Below are 14,874 nucleotides of genomic sequence, written 5' to 3' on the forward strand. Positions count from 1 at the left end.
CCCTGTTCCTCTCCTCACGCTGGGGGATGACCTCTGAGACGGTACAAATTCTCAACCAGGTTCACGGCGCTTTCCGATCCGTGACCAGTCTGATTCGGAAAGACAAGGGAGCGAAAGGCCAGGTGACTAGATAAAATGTGGCTAACTTCTCTAAGATGTGTCTGTCCTCTGCCTGTCTGTCTGTCCTCCGCACCTTTGAGGTTGCGATCTGCTGTCGTGGTTTTGTGCAGATCTGCCTACGAATCCCCCGTGGTTTTGACGCTGGTATCTGGATTCCCACTATCGGTGTGTGGCCAGTGGGGAAGAGGCTGGCTGATAGAACAGTCTGGAAAGCTGTTGTCCCTTTTCTCTGACCTTGGGAAACCCACAGGGTTACAGTGTATAAGAGCTTCATGAATAATGCTCGCCAAAACTCCCAAAAACATGAAACAAAAGGCCTTGCATGCTGAAAACGACACAGTCTAGGCACTGTTTTACTTTAAGACACTGTCAAAGTAAGAATTTCAACATTAAAGAGCCTGCCCTGCAGTAAGGTGACCTTCTATATGAAATGGATGTGAAAATATCTTAGACCTTAACTGTTGTGTGTATGCGTGGTTACTGAGTCCAAGTGTGGATAGCGTGGACAGTGCCAACAAGCCTGTGCTCAGGGACTCTCCCCATCATCACTGTTAACTGGTGGCTTTGCGTATGTCCGTTTTTTTTTTTTAGGTTTTTTGTGACTTAGCGCTGGGTTGCAGCAGAACCCTTCCAACCCTGCACCTGTTTTCTCACAATGCACAATGTGAACAGTGTGAATAAGACAAACACAGCTTACATTATCATCACACCTGACCTTGCCCAGCGAAATGCGTGCATACATGGCGGGGTGCCAGGGTTCACATGAACCGTGTCACAGCAGAGGAGGCAAAGAAGCAGCCACACACTTCTTAAATCCAGCAGCACCGAGATTACACAAACACCAGGACAGATTAGAATCTCCTTTGTCTGTTCTATTCTGACATTCTATTTATGTGCATCTTGTCACACAGTTACCATTTCAAAGCGGGCCACTGAGGTGGCTACCTTAACCTTTAGTGGCCCGCTTTGGCTACCTTAGTGGCCCACTTTGGCTACCTTAACCCTTAGTTGCCCGCTTTGGCTACCTTAGTGGCCTGCTTTGAAATGGAGACATTGACGGACACGTCGATGGGGACAGAGGCCAATGACAAATAAACAAGTTGAGCCGGGTTCTCATCCCTGATGCAGGTTTGGAATGACGCTGGCATTGCGCAGCTGAGGTCTAGGACCAATTACTGCCTGGCTTCAATTCACCCCACTGTAGCTATTATTCTTTAAAAAAAAGCTTGCTGAATGAATAGACAAAAATAATATAGGGGTTATGAAGTTGTGGTTTCCAGAGTCAAGATGTAATATGAAGCACACACAGCCTCAGACGAGTGGAGTGTAAATAACGAGTAACTGAAAACAAAGACACACAGAGTATTGTAAGCACAGAGCATTGTTATCTCTGACCCTGCAAAATCGCCTCCCCCGTGCCAGCAGGCATTAGGCAATGCGCTTTTCACAGCTTACTACACTTATAACTGGAGGCGAATTACCTTAAGCGACCAGCAGGTGGCAGGCTCCACCTAGTAATTCTTGTGAGGACAGGTGGGGTTTAAAGGAGTAATAAGACATTTTACCACCAAAAAATGACAATATTCATGAAAGTGATTTTTTAAAATTATTTTTACATTTTTCTGTAAAGTGCGGCTCACAAGACACGAACAATCAAATTGCTTTGTAGTTTTCAAATGAAACGTTTTATGAAAAGTTGATGCTCCTTATAGCATCCCCACATGGAGGTGGCCATGTTTAAAATCAATTTAGTACAGAATCTCTGAAACATCCAGGCTACTAGGTGTCAGTATAATGGGTGCCTTTGGGAAACCCATGGTTTCATAATGTGAAACCTTTATGGTTTGGCAGAGTTCCTCAGCTCCATGCTATCCTGGTGTATGTACTTGACCTATCATGCAATCCTCATATGGACAGTTTTGCCAAAGGTGTAAAAAAAGATGAAAGAAATTCAATATAAGTAAGCCCATAGTAAAGCTGCTTTTTTGGTTAAGCTACATTTGTTCAATAAAGAAAACATCATAAAAGGCAGATTATTTATAAGAAAAATAATAATTTGCAATTTAAAGTAAACCAATTGAAGTGAGCTTTATACTTAATTAGATTTAATCAAGTTAATTAAGTCTAAGCTGAAGAATAAGGCCTCACTGTAGTCTTTTTGCTGTGTCACATGTGTGAGCTCACTGGTTCTGTTCCTGGTAGACTGCTATCTTTGACCAGTGAATCAGACAGCATTCATTCAGAGCCATGTCCTTGTGCGCAGGAACTGTGGAGTTGTTTGGTTGGATAACAGGGCCCACTTGCATGCTTTGCGGGGGGGCAGTGGCTCCAGCTGTCACTTCCAGCCTGGTGCTGCTCAGCCGTCACCTCCATGGGGTAGCCGGAGAGGGTTAAAGGGCACAAGCTGGAAAAAAGACACCGGAGAAGAGGCAAAACCACAGAGGAACCTGGAGGTCCACCGGGGCTGGAGAAACATTCCTAGATCAGGCCCTTTGACATTGCCATTGGAAGGACACAGAGAGAGAGAGAGAGACAGAGAGAGAGAGAGACAGAGAGAGAGAGAGAGAGAGAGAGAGAGAGAGAGAGAGAGAGAGAGAGAAAGAAAAGAGAGGCTCCTGGCTCTGAGGTCTGTAACACCACCTCAGCACACGCTGGTGTAAACAGAGCCCTGGCCCAGTCTGGCTAATGGTGCCTGGGGTGCTGAAAGGTTAGCACAGGGACCCTGCTGGAAGGAGGCAGAGCATTCCGCTCTCTTAACTGGACAAAAGCAAGACTTCTGGGTGTCAAAGCATTCATTGGATTTTTATGGGAATGAGAGATCACAGTTCTCAGTGCTGGTAAGTTAAATTCTAATTTTGTCTGAGCTATTTTGGTGCAACACACTGATCCATTTTTATTAATTAGACTGCTATATGTGACCATGAAATGTGTGAGGTAAAACTTATGGGTTTACCGAGTCCGCTGCTGTTAGAATTTATGAATCATAGATTCACATCACAAATTAAAAAAAGCACCGTTTTAACAAATCCAAATTTCAACTAAGCATACTATATGCAGTATATTTAAATACTCACACATAATACTCCATGCAGCTATAAGTCAGATCTTAAAATCTCTGCATGTTACATGCATTGATTACGTTATCAGCCCTTGACAACTGAATTTTTGTATGATTAGACGTCTTTATGGAAACCTCCGAAGCACCACGGCTCACGGCGTGGCATGAAGGATGTTCCCTGCTGCCGTAAACCATCTGAATCACAACCCGATGCTGAGCAAGCAGCTTCAGGTCTGAGAGAGCCCGGGTGGAGATGTCATTCAGCCGGGCCACGGCCAGCTCGGAACTGCTGGCTCCGGACCGGCAGCGTCCTGCTCCACCCGTCTTCCTCCGCAAGCTGCGACGGGCTGCAGTGGCAGTGGGCTGTGACATCCGACTGCGGGTGAGGGTGGATGGGCACCCACGGCCCTCCCTTCGCTGGTACCATGACGACATGGCCCTGGCAGCCGACGACCAGGACTACGGGGGGCTGTGGATCCGGGACTGCCAGCAGGTGGACAGTGGACTGTACACATGTGTGGCTACCAACAACCTGGGGGAGGCCCGGACCTGCGGTCCACTGGCAGTCCTGGACCTGGGGCAAGGTAGGACACCTGGGGAACAAAGATGTGCTGGGCAGAAGCTGGCCTGCATCAGACATGGCCTTAAACACCTACTATAGCTTAATCTATTCTCTGTAGCCTTAAACACCTGCTATAGCTTAATCTATTCTCTGTAGCCTTAAACACCTACTATAGCTTAATCTATTCTCTGTAGCCTTAAACACCTGCTATAGCTTAATCTATTCTCTGTAGCCTTAAACACCTACTATAGCTTAATCTATTCTCTGTTGCCTTAAACACCTGCTATAGCTTAATCTATTCTCTGTAGCCTTAAACACCTACTATAGCTTAATCTATTCTCTGTAGCCTTAAACACCTGCTATATCTTAATCTATTCTCTGTAGCCTTAAACACCTACTATAGCTTAATCTATTCTCTGTAGCCTTAAACACCTGCTATAGCTTAATCTATTCTCTGTAGCCTTAAACACCTGCTATAGCTTAATCTATTCTCTGTAGCCTTAAACACCTGCTATAGCTTAATCTATTCTCTGTAGCCTTAAACACCTGCTATAGCTTAATCTATTCTCTGTAGCCTTAAACACCTGCTATAGCTTAATCTATTCTCTGTAGCCTTAAACACCTACTATAGCTTAATCTATTCTCTGTAGCCTTAAACACCTACTATAGCTTAATCTATTCTCTGTAGCCTTAAACACCTGCTATAGCTTAATCTATTCTCTGTAGCCTTAAACACCTGCTATAGCTTAATCTATTCTCTGTAGCCTTAAACACCTGCTATAGCTTAATCTATTCTCTGTAGCCTTAAACACCTGCTATAGCTTAATCTATTCTCTGTAGCCTTAAACACCTGCTATAGCTTAATCTATTCTCTGTAGCCTTAAACACCTGCTATAGCTTAATCTATTCTCTGTAGCCTTAAACACCTACTATAGCTTAATCTATTCTCTGTAGCCTTAAACACCTACTATAGCTTAATCTATTCTCTGTAGCCTTAAACACCTGCTATAGCTTAATCTATTCTCTGTAGCCTTAAACACCTGCTATAGCTTAATCTATTCTCTGTAGCCTTAAACACCTGCTATAGCTTAATCTATTCTCTGTAGCCTTAAACACCTGCTATAGCTTAATCTATTCTCTGTAGCCTTAAACACCTGCTATAGCTTAATCTATTCTCTGTAGCCTTAAACACCTGCTATAGCTTAATCTATTCTCTGTAGCCTTAAACACCTACTATAGCTTAATCTATTCTCTGTAGCCTTAAACACCTGCTATAGCTTAATCTATTCTCTGTAGCCTTAAACACCTGCTATAGCTTAATCTATTCTCTGTAGCCTTAAACACCTACTATAGCTTAATCTATTCTCTGTAGCCTTAAACACCTACTATAGCTTAATCTATTCTCTGTAGCCTTAAACACCTGCTATAGCTTAATCTATTCTCTGTAGCCTTAAACACCTGCTATAGCTTAATCTATTCTCTGTAGCCTTAAACACCTGCTATAGCTTAATCTATTCTCTGTAGCCTTAAACACCTACTATAGCTTAATCTATTCTCTGTAGCCTTAAACACCTGCTATAGTTTAATTTATTCTCTGTAGCTTTAAACACCTACTATAGTTTAATTTACTCTCTGTAGCCTTAAGCACCTACTGTAGTTTAATTTATTCTCTGTAGCCTTAAACACCTCCTGTAGTTTCATACTACACTGTGGAGAGGTTGACCACTTACTTCACCTTAAAGATTTCTGCCTTCAGTGCTGACACATATTTATTCCTTGGTGACCTCTGACCCTTTTGACCCCATGCCTGCAGTAACTGGTTTACTTGTTAGGAAGCTCACAAGTGTAATGTAACCTAGATATCTATGCAACAGTACTGCAGCTCCCCAAAATGGAATCCTTCCACTGAGGCAGATTTCACTGCTACGACTCCCTCTGAACTACACGACTATTGAGGCAGGTTTCACTGCTATGTCTCCCTCTGAGCTACACGACTGTTGAGGCAGGTTTCACTGCTATGACTCCCTCTGAGCTACATGACTGTTGAGGCAGGTTTCACTGCTATAACTCCCTCTGAGCTACACGACTGTTGAGGCAGGTTTCACTGTTATTACTCTCTCTGAGCTACACTGCTATGCAATAGCTACATTTTTTGAGTGACATTGAACAGGATTCAGGCGTTATTGTTCCACAGCAATGAGTCCAAGTGAAGTTCTGAGCAGACTGTTCTTGTGTATCAGAAATAAAGACACTACCACATAAAAATCACACGCATGCACGCACCACACACACACCCCCACACACCTACCCACCCACACACACACACACACACACACACACACACACACACACACACACAGAGAGAGAGTGTGTGAAAGTCATCTCTGGGTCAGTTCACTACTGTGTATGCAGGGCCATCAGCTGTCAGAACTCTTAGCACCTCTCTCTCTCTCTCTCTCTCTCTCTCTCTCTCTCTCTCTCTCTCTCTCTCTCTCTCTCTCTCTCTCTCTCCCGCTCTCTCTCTCTCTCTCTCTCTCTCTCTCTCTCTCTCTCTCTCTCTCTCTCTCTCTCTCTCACTGCCCCAATCTCTGTCTGTCTGTCTGTCTGTCTGTCTGTCTGTCTGTCTGTCTGTCTCTCTCTCTCTCTCTCTCTCTCTCTCTGCCCCCCCCCCCATCTCTGTCTGTCTGTCTGTCTCCCCCGCTGTGTCTGTGGTTATTTACAGTGCGGAATGTGCCAGGTGTTGAGTTACAGCTCTGCTGTCACACATCATCCACAGTTAGAACTCTAGAGGCGTGACTATGGCTGATTTGATCTACATCAGAGCGTCAGACTTCTTGTCCACTTTACTTGTCAGCTGCTGAATCAAATTGTCCTACCCTGCATCCTATCTTAGCTGAGATGACCCGTCATTTTGCCACATGGACAATAATGCCACTTTGTGCATTTTTAGTCAGGCTGTCACTCCTGAAATGGTTTATATAACATGTTACACAGGTTTGGTAATGTCATGGATTATGTTAGAGAGGGTGAAAAAATCCATGGAATTTGGCCTTCTTTCAGTTTGCTAAAGTGTTAAAATTTTGTCATAATCCCTACATATTGCAGCGAGTGTCTGTCACAAACTGTTGGATCGGACTCATTTTGTGTACAAGATTTGAGTAATTCTAATTTAATATCAGTAGCAGTGCAGATCTGTAATATAAACATTTTAGCCATGACATGCTGCCTCCTCATTGTGTCCTCTGCTGTGCTATATGAATAAATAACACATATTTGGGAAATCGCAGAAGATTAGTGTGATTAAGATGTATTTGGACTAGTGTAATTGTGTCATGACTTGTGAGGAACACAGGATGTGTGTATATTTGTGATGGAGCAGCACTGGAGGGCGAATGACCCCCAGTCATGATCTGCTTGTGGTAGGCAATGTCAGGGGCTGAGCTGAGCTGAGCTGACTAGTGGCATATAACGATGCACTTAAAATAAATCGGTAAACACACCGGGAAATGTGCGGTATAATACACAGTTTATATTGTTTGTACTTTTGGACTTTCTGGAGTTTTTATGTGAAGGGAAGAATACAAGAATGAGATCTTTTGAATGAATTTGATTTATTATTGTATTATTTACTGGTTTTCAAATGTACATCGTATTACAGCAAGTCTTGTCACAACCACACAACGGAAACTGAGGAGACATAATGTGGACATAAACGTAAGCAAAAGTTGATGTAACTAAAAGCAACAATCCAACAATAACATAGAAACAATAAAACAATATTAATGATGGAATATGGCAGAAACAGGTAGAAAGTAACTTATACATGAATTCTGAATCTATTTTTTAAATTTTGGTATCATACTTAATCATAAATAAGTATTATTAAACTTAAAATACGTAAAAACCTTCTTCTAAAATGTGCATGCTATAATTTTCTCCTACATTAAGCCTCAGGAATGTCCCACTTCAGTGTCCAGCAGTAGTCTGTCAACACAGAGGGGTATTGCTTTTCCATACGATACATAATGGCATAGAAGTGTACTGGAACAAAATAAATTATGGCTAATGCAAAAATTCTGAAAACATTTTTGGATACAGTATGCAAAAATACATAAAAAACATGTATTTGTGTTGCATAGGGCCAAATGTTAACCAATATACTAAAAATAATAATAGTAATAATAATGGTTCATCACTCTACAACACACTATATCACTCTACAACACAGCACACTACAACACACAATATATCACTCTACAACACATCACTCTACAACACATCACTCTACAACACATCACTCTACAACACAATATATCACTCTACAACACATCACTCTACAACACAGGATATAACTCTACAACACAATATATCACTCTACAACACATCACTCTACAACACACAATATATCACTCTACAACACATCACTCTACAACACAATATATTACTCTACAACACAGGATATTACTATACAACATATCACTCTGCAACACATCACTCTACAACACACTATATCAGTCTACAACACACTATATCACTCTACAACACAGCACACTACAACACACAATATATCACTCTACAACACATCACTCTACAACACAATATATCACTCTACAACACAGGATATTACTATACAACATATCACTCTGCAACACATCACTCTACAACACAGGATATAACTCTACAACACAATATATCACTCTACAGCACAGTATATTACTATACAACACATCACTCTACAACACATCACTCTACAACACAGGATATAACTCTACAGCACAATATATCACTCTACAACATACAGGATATCACTCTACAACACAGGATATCACTGTACGATACAAGATACCATTCTACAACACAGCATATCACTCTACAACACAGCATATCACTCTACAACACAGGATACCACTGTACAATACAAGATATCATTCTAGATAGATATCACACACAGGATATAACTCTGCAGCATGGGATAGCACTCTACAACATGGCATTCACATGCAAGACTTCACAATGTCTAAGGCAAACGTCAAGCCCGTATATAGTACTGTTTGGCAGGATCCATAATTGGACACAGGTGTTCGGTGTCCTGGAACAGTGGCGTGCAGGGACGGGTGTAGCAAGGCAGGGTGGTATAGACGCTTGTGACAAGTCTTCCACCATATCTGACTCCTTGTATTAGTATCTTAAACATAATAAATGATCCGCTTTGAGCGTCAACACTCATGGGTTTAGAAACGGTGGCTCATGGTGGTGGATCAAGGGTGTTGGGTCTCGCTGGTAATGTACACACCTCTGCAAACGTGAGCACAGCAGCAAAGAAAATGTGTGGTACATGAGAGAGGAATCTACTTGAGGTTAGTCATAGCAGGGTATTCCCTAAATATTCATACAAAAATCCAGACCGCTAGTAGTATTACTGGCAGGAGATGCAATGTTCAGGAAATTAACACATACCATTTTCATTAGGTCTCCTAATGTAAGTAACCATCTGGAAATGCACTCTGTTCCTGCAACTGCTGACCATGAGCACTAAATCAGGATTGTCAGGATGGTCCCATAAGGATGGTAATGATATAAAGAAAGTTTACTGCTGCAAGAGTGATTCACAATAATGCTGAAATGAACGGGAGACGGATTAGAGTTCTTGTATGGAACCTGGAGTTCCTGAAGCCATAGCCCTACAATGTAACTAATGCTGCATCTGTTTCATCTGTTTTTTGCATCTGTCAAAGGTACATCATTAATCTTCACTTATATATTTACATCTGAATGGTAGTAATTTAAATATTCACAGTTTGAGTTTTTTATATTATGTTTTGGTTGTTTTAACCAATCAGAAAACTGCAAGAACATCATCCTCCATTATTTTGAATGCGCAGGCAGCATATAGAAGGGCATGCTATGCAGAGGGAAGGGCTTTGGATGGAGGAGCCTTGATGGAAGGCATGGGGTTGAAGTGAGGGGGTGGACTCCTTCTGTAGTTAGATCGGGCAGGAATTAACCATATCTATAAGATTATTACCATCTGAATTAACCTATAAGATCAATACCAGCTGAATTATTCTAGAAGATCAATACCAGCTGAATTAACCAGAGCTATATGATCAATAACAGCTGAATTAACCATAGCTAAAAGATCAATACCAGCTAAATTTTCCATAGCTAAAAGATCAATACCAGCTGAATTAACCTGTAAGATCAATACCAGCTGAATTTACCATAGCTAAAAGATCAATACCAGCTGAATTAACCTATAAGATCAATACCAGCTGAATTTACCATAGCTAAAAGATCAATACGAGCAGCTTCAATGTAGTTGTTTCTCTTGGGACCGATGTTTTTGTGGCATCTGGACTTTGGTGGAAAAATGCTTAGTTCACTCCTTTATTAACTAGTGTTACAGCAATTAGCGTTCCATAGTCAACCTTAACTGGTGTTCCGTACTCAGCCTTAACTGGTGTTTCGTAGTCAGCCTTAACTGGTGTTTCGTAGTCAACCGTAACTGGTGTTTCGTAGTCAACCGTAACTGGTGTTCCGTACTCAATCTTAACTGGTGTTGCTGATGAAAAAAGTAGGCAAGTTCATGTAGAAGGTACTTTAACTCAGCTTGGTCTTTATCTGCACATTTAACAAAAACTTGCATTCTTTTTTTTCAGTTTGGCTAGTGCACATATTTAAAATGACATTAAAGTGCATTATACAAGATTCAAGACTTTTTTTTTCAACTGTTTCTTGTAGTTATGTATGCTGGCTAATTAAATCAGTCTGTATAGCCTCGTGCAAACGAGGGTAATGATCTAGCAACAGATAGTTTACAAGTCCCATAACTGGGGTTTATGTGGTCATGATGCTAGAATGTTTCTCCGTGTGTTCTGTTCGAAAGTTTCATAGCAGCAGACTGCATTTGAACTGGCACAGCGGCTGCTTACTCTAGGTCAGCAGTACTTTGAGCAGGCCTGAATTTGATCATCTTAAAACTGCACTGAAATAAGACCTATACGTGTTAAGATCACAGACTGTATATAGTCTATGGTTTAGATGTGAAACTCCTTATTTCATTGGCTAAAATAAAATCTTATTGAAAATATCTCGTCTTTTAAGCGTGGCCTTCTGTTGTCGAGACTCAGTGCTTAAGCTTTCATTACAAATAATTATTTAGCTTGCAGACATTTTGTATTTAAAACATCGTCTGCAGATAAATGTCTGCGCCGAGATGCCCGTTTATGTGCGGTCCCCGTGTGAGATCGAGCCCCCATAAATGAGACATGCAGGAGCCTTTCTGTGGAGTGGACTGCTTTTACTCATCACAGCCTAGTAGCGAGAACGACAGATGCGTATTGCGTGAGGGTTTGGGTTCGCTGATTGCGGAAGCTCACGAGACTGCGCGTCAATCAAAGTGATGATCAAAAAGCGCACCTACAGACCCCGGCGCTCGCGCTCTGTGGCTTTTACACCAGCCCGAGGGGACTCGACGCGGTTCTACTGCCCTGTGTTGTATGCATGTTGCTCGGTCAGCATCCGTCGTGTGGAATATTCATGTCATCGAGGCTTTTAATTCTTGAGCGTTCGCGTGGATCTGCAGTGGATCGCTCGTCGTCTGCTGATCCCGTTGAACAGCACGCATCCAAACACGACGCGTGTCACATTTAGACAAACGCAGATGCATTTGAAAAGGAGCGTGTGCGCGGCAACAGCTCGAGATGGGGCGATGCTGTGTTGAGCCGGAGGGGGCGAAGTTGCACGGTCTGGCGGCATATCTCCTGTTTCATATCTTCATCTCAGCGGCGGCGTCGTTCAGGGATTCATGTGACGTCAAGGCCAGACGGAATGTATAATTGATGCTTTTTGCTGAGAGCTGGTGGCCCTGCTCACAGTCAGCACCTAAACAAAGGGAGAGGAGGAAACTGGAGAGAGAGAGAGAGAGAGAGAATGGGAGAGAGATAGGAAGGGAGAGATAGTGAGAGAGGGAGGGAGGGAGAGAGAGGGAGCGAGAGAGAGAGGGAGCGAGAGAGAGAGGGAGCTAAGGCAGCAGAAAATTATGGTTTAGCTTTGATTGCACAAACCTAATCCACCATCTCTGGCTCTTCCCCTTCTTTGCTTATCTCTGCTCTCTTCCTCAGTACCCTGTTTTTCCTCTGCTCTTCCTCACCTCTTTTAATGGGACCGAGGGAGGAAGAGTGAGTTGCCACAGGCTGAGCGATTTTTCTCGTTGCTCCAGACCAGGGACTCACTTCCTGCCGTATGCGAGACCTCAGCTCGCTGGATTCCCTGTAGCAGAGTTGGGCTTCCATGCACTCGGAGAGCCTGTGCATGTCGGCTTGCTTTCTTTCTTTCTCAGTGCGGCAGTTGTAGACATGCTGGTGGGTGCCTCTCCCATGCTGGAATGCAGGTGGATCTGGGTAGGACCCTCCTCCTCTCTCCAGAACTGAGGATTTCAGCCAACGTGCTTTGTAAGTTCCCAGCGAGGCTCATCCAGTGACACAGATCCAAAGTGCTAGCATCTGAGGAGACTTAAGTTAACTCGGGAGTGAGTCCTAAATCCAGAACGGGTTCTGCTGGGAGACTCGGTGTCTTAACACATGCGGGTTGATGGGGAGGCTGTCGCCCTGTAGAGGAGATTCAGTTCAGCTGGGGTCATGAAGAAAATCTGGTCAAAAAAAAGATTCCAGGTAAGTCGCTCGGCGACGAGGTCACACCTTCTACCACAGAGAATGTGCTTGTGACTATACTGGAACGCACAAACACTGGAGCATCACAACTTTGTTCACATTTTTCTGCCCTTTCCGGTGCCTGGTACTTCTGGTATATTCTAGTATATTTTGGTGTATTCTGGTATATTTTGGTGTATTCTGGTATATTCTGGTATAGTGTGTGCCACCCATCTAACCTTTATTTAACCTTCATCTGAAATGAATAGTAAACAACTTTTTTAATGGTTGTGATATGTTCATGTTGACGTAACTGAAGATACTGTTTTTTTTTATTAACTCTGAAATGAAATAGATGTTTAGTCTTGTTACGTTTATGGCCACTATTGCCAGTATAGCTATGCATCTGAAGAATAAACATTTTATTTATTTTTTTGCTGGCAGAATGGCAAAGCAGAGATCAAGAGAACTAAAGTATACGCCTGGGGACATTTATATTTCCGTGTTACCATGGTAATATAAATCCCTCTCTTTGAAATGCTGCAAAACAGCATGACAACTGACTAAAAGCAAAAACTGGTTCTCTGGCAATCTATGCATCTCATTTAAATCTCATTTAAGTCGATGCTTTTATTGTATTGTCAATCATACTTTTTATATATTTATAGTTTGAAATATAGTGAGAAATACTGCTGTGTTCTTGCTCTGTCTGAGGGGACAAAGCTTTAGAAAGAATCACAGTACTGGTGTCATTTTAAAAAGCATTCACAAGTTATAGCTGTTGTTGTTGTTGTTGTTGTTGTTGTTGTTGTTGTTGTTCTTGTCATCGTCGTCCTTGTTGTCATCTTTGTTATTGTTCTTTCCAGAGAGCTGGACACTCTAGCTGGATGCTTGGAAGACTCACTCATGGTGTGTTTAGCTTTATGATATAATTGGTTTGTTTAATAATAAAGATTAAATATACATTGAATGGGCATACAGGCACTTTTTTAGGAGTGGGGGGAAAATATAGATTCAAGAATGAACATATATAAACATGTACTACTGTACTGGTAGTTCACAACACACACACACACACACACACACACACACACACACACACACACACACGTACATTGTCAATTATCAATCCCTTAATACATTTTTAATATTCCGAGTTTCTAAAATAACTCCATGTTCTAAAGGACTTTGAGGGATTTTAGATTATGCAAAGATTTGTGTGTGATGATGAAATGCCAGTGAAATGCTGTGTGTGTGTGTGTATGTGTGTGTGCGTGTGTGTGCGTGCGCGTGTGTGCGCGTGTGCGTGTGTGCGTGCGTGTGTGCGTACGTGCGTGTGTGTGCGCGTGTGTGTGCGTGTGCGCGTGCGTGTGTGCGTGCATGCGTGTGTGTGTGTGCGTGCGTGTGTGTGTGTGTGTGTGTGTGTGATCTGTGCTCCTGCACATGCCTGCAGATAGACATTTGTTTCTATAGTAACAGTGCTCTCTTGTCCACCTCTCTTTTCTGCCGCTATGGAAGTGAAGTTTTTCGCTTGTGCAGGAAGCAGAGTAATGGTAAAGGTTGCTTTCCACTCTCTCTCTCTCTCTCTCTCTCTCTCTCTCTCGCGCTCTCTCTCTCTCTCTCTCTCTATCTCTCTCTCTCTCTCTCTCTGTGCAGTGCACTACACTTAAGGACTAATAGTTCAGATTTTTGCTTGCAGGCAGTGAACGGCTCACTGGACACTGAAAGACGATGCCATATCATTACAGAATATCCACAACACACAATATTTTGGTCTGTAGCATTGACCTGTAGGCTTTTCTGACCTGTCCTTGCACATGGATTTTGTTACACCAAAACCCTGACACTGGTGTTGTTTACTGATATAGCATAGCGCTTATTGCTTTTCACGTGTATTATTTGCTTGTCCACCAGTTCAAGTAAAGTGGCATTCGACAAAGCTGTAGTTCTTTAAATCGTCACCCTTTGCTTCCAACAGACTCAGACAACACAGACGATGAGAATGGGGAATCCCAGGTCTCCATGGAGACAAAAGAACGATCCAGGGTCCTGCAAAGTCAGGCAGCCAGCAGTCAGATGTCAGGTGACAGAAACAGTCTTCTCCTGTCATTTACTTAAAACACTTCTAGCACATTTACTCATAAAGCCTTCAGCACAGACCAGCATGCATCTCACCTTCATCCTAATATGCCATTATGTCTGTCCAGGTGGAGGGAAGGCATTGGTGGCCCCCCTGCTGGGACCATGTGACGGTCCCGTAGTGGAGAGGGAGATGCACACACTGGGCTCCAGAGCCCCGGGGCCGCAAGACTCTCTCCAGCCCGCCAGGCAAGCGAGCGCTGGGTGTGTGGAGAGTCCCCCAGTCAGACACCTGGGGGTAGAAGCCCTCGTACGAGCCTCTCAAATCAGTGTGTACTACCCGGCAGTGGGGTCTGAGGAAAGTATGTCCTTAGCCAGTGACTACTATGGCAGTGTATTCAGCC

General features: G+C 42.9%; 1 protein-coding gene across 3 annotated transcripts in view; it reads left to right on the forward strand.

Annotated features, from left to right (window-relative positions):
• Positions 1-2,412: 2,412 nt before the first annotated feature.
• The window catches only part of spega (striated muscle enriched protein kinase a), a 35,010-nt gene continuing 22,548 nt past the window's right edge, over positions 2,413-14,874 (forward strand). The window contains exons 1-5 of one of the 3 annotated variants that reach the window (XM_081710414.1): positions 11,710-12,412; positions 13,258-13,300; positions 13,915-13,944; positions 14,370-14,474; positions 14,599-14,734. In XM_081710414.1, the coding sequence (XP_081566540.1) occupies positions 12,380-12,412; positions 13,258-13,300; positions 13,915-13,944; positions 14,370-14,474; positions 14,599-14,734 (347 nt within the window). In that variant the 5' untranslated portion in view covers positions 11,710-12,379. Of the gene's footprint in view, positions 2,958-3,297; positions 3,763-11,709; positions 12,413-13,257; positions 13,301-13,914; positions 13,945-14,369; positions 14,475-14,598; positions 14,735-14,874 lie in introns of those variants that run through there. The other 2 variants (XM_081710413.1, XM_081710415.1) reach the window with 2 other exon arrangements.

Source organism: Electrophorus electricus, chromosome 3 (assembly GCF_041902795.1).
Source record: "Electrophorus electricus isolate QZ-2024a chromosome 3, ASM4190279v1, whole genome shotgun sequence".
NCBI lineage: Eukaryota > Metazoa > Chordata > Actinopteri > Gymnotiformes > Gymnotidae > Electrophorus > Electrophorus electricus.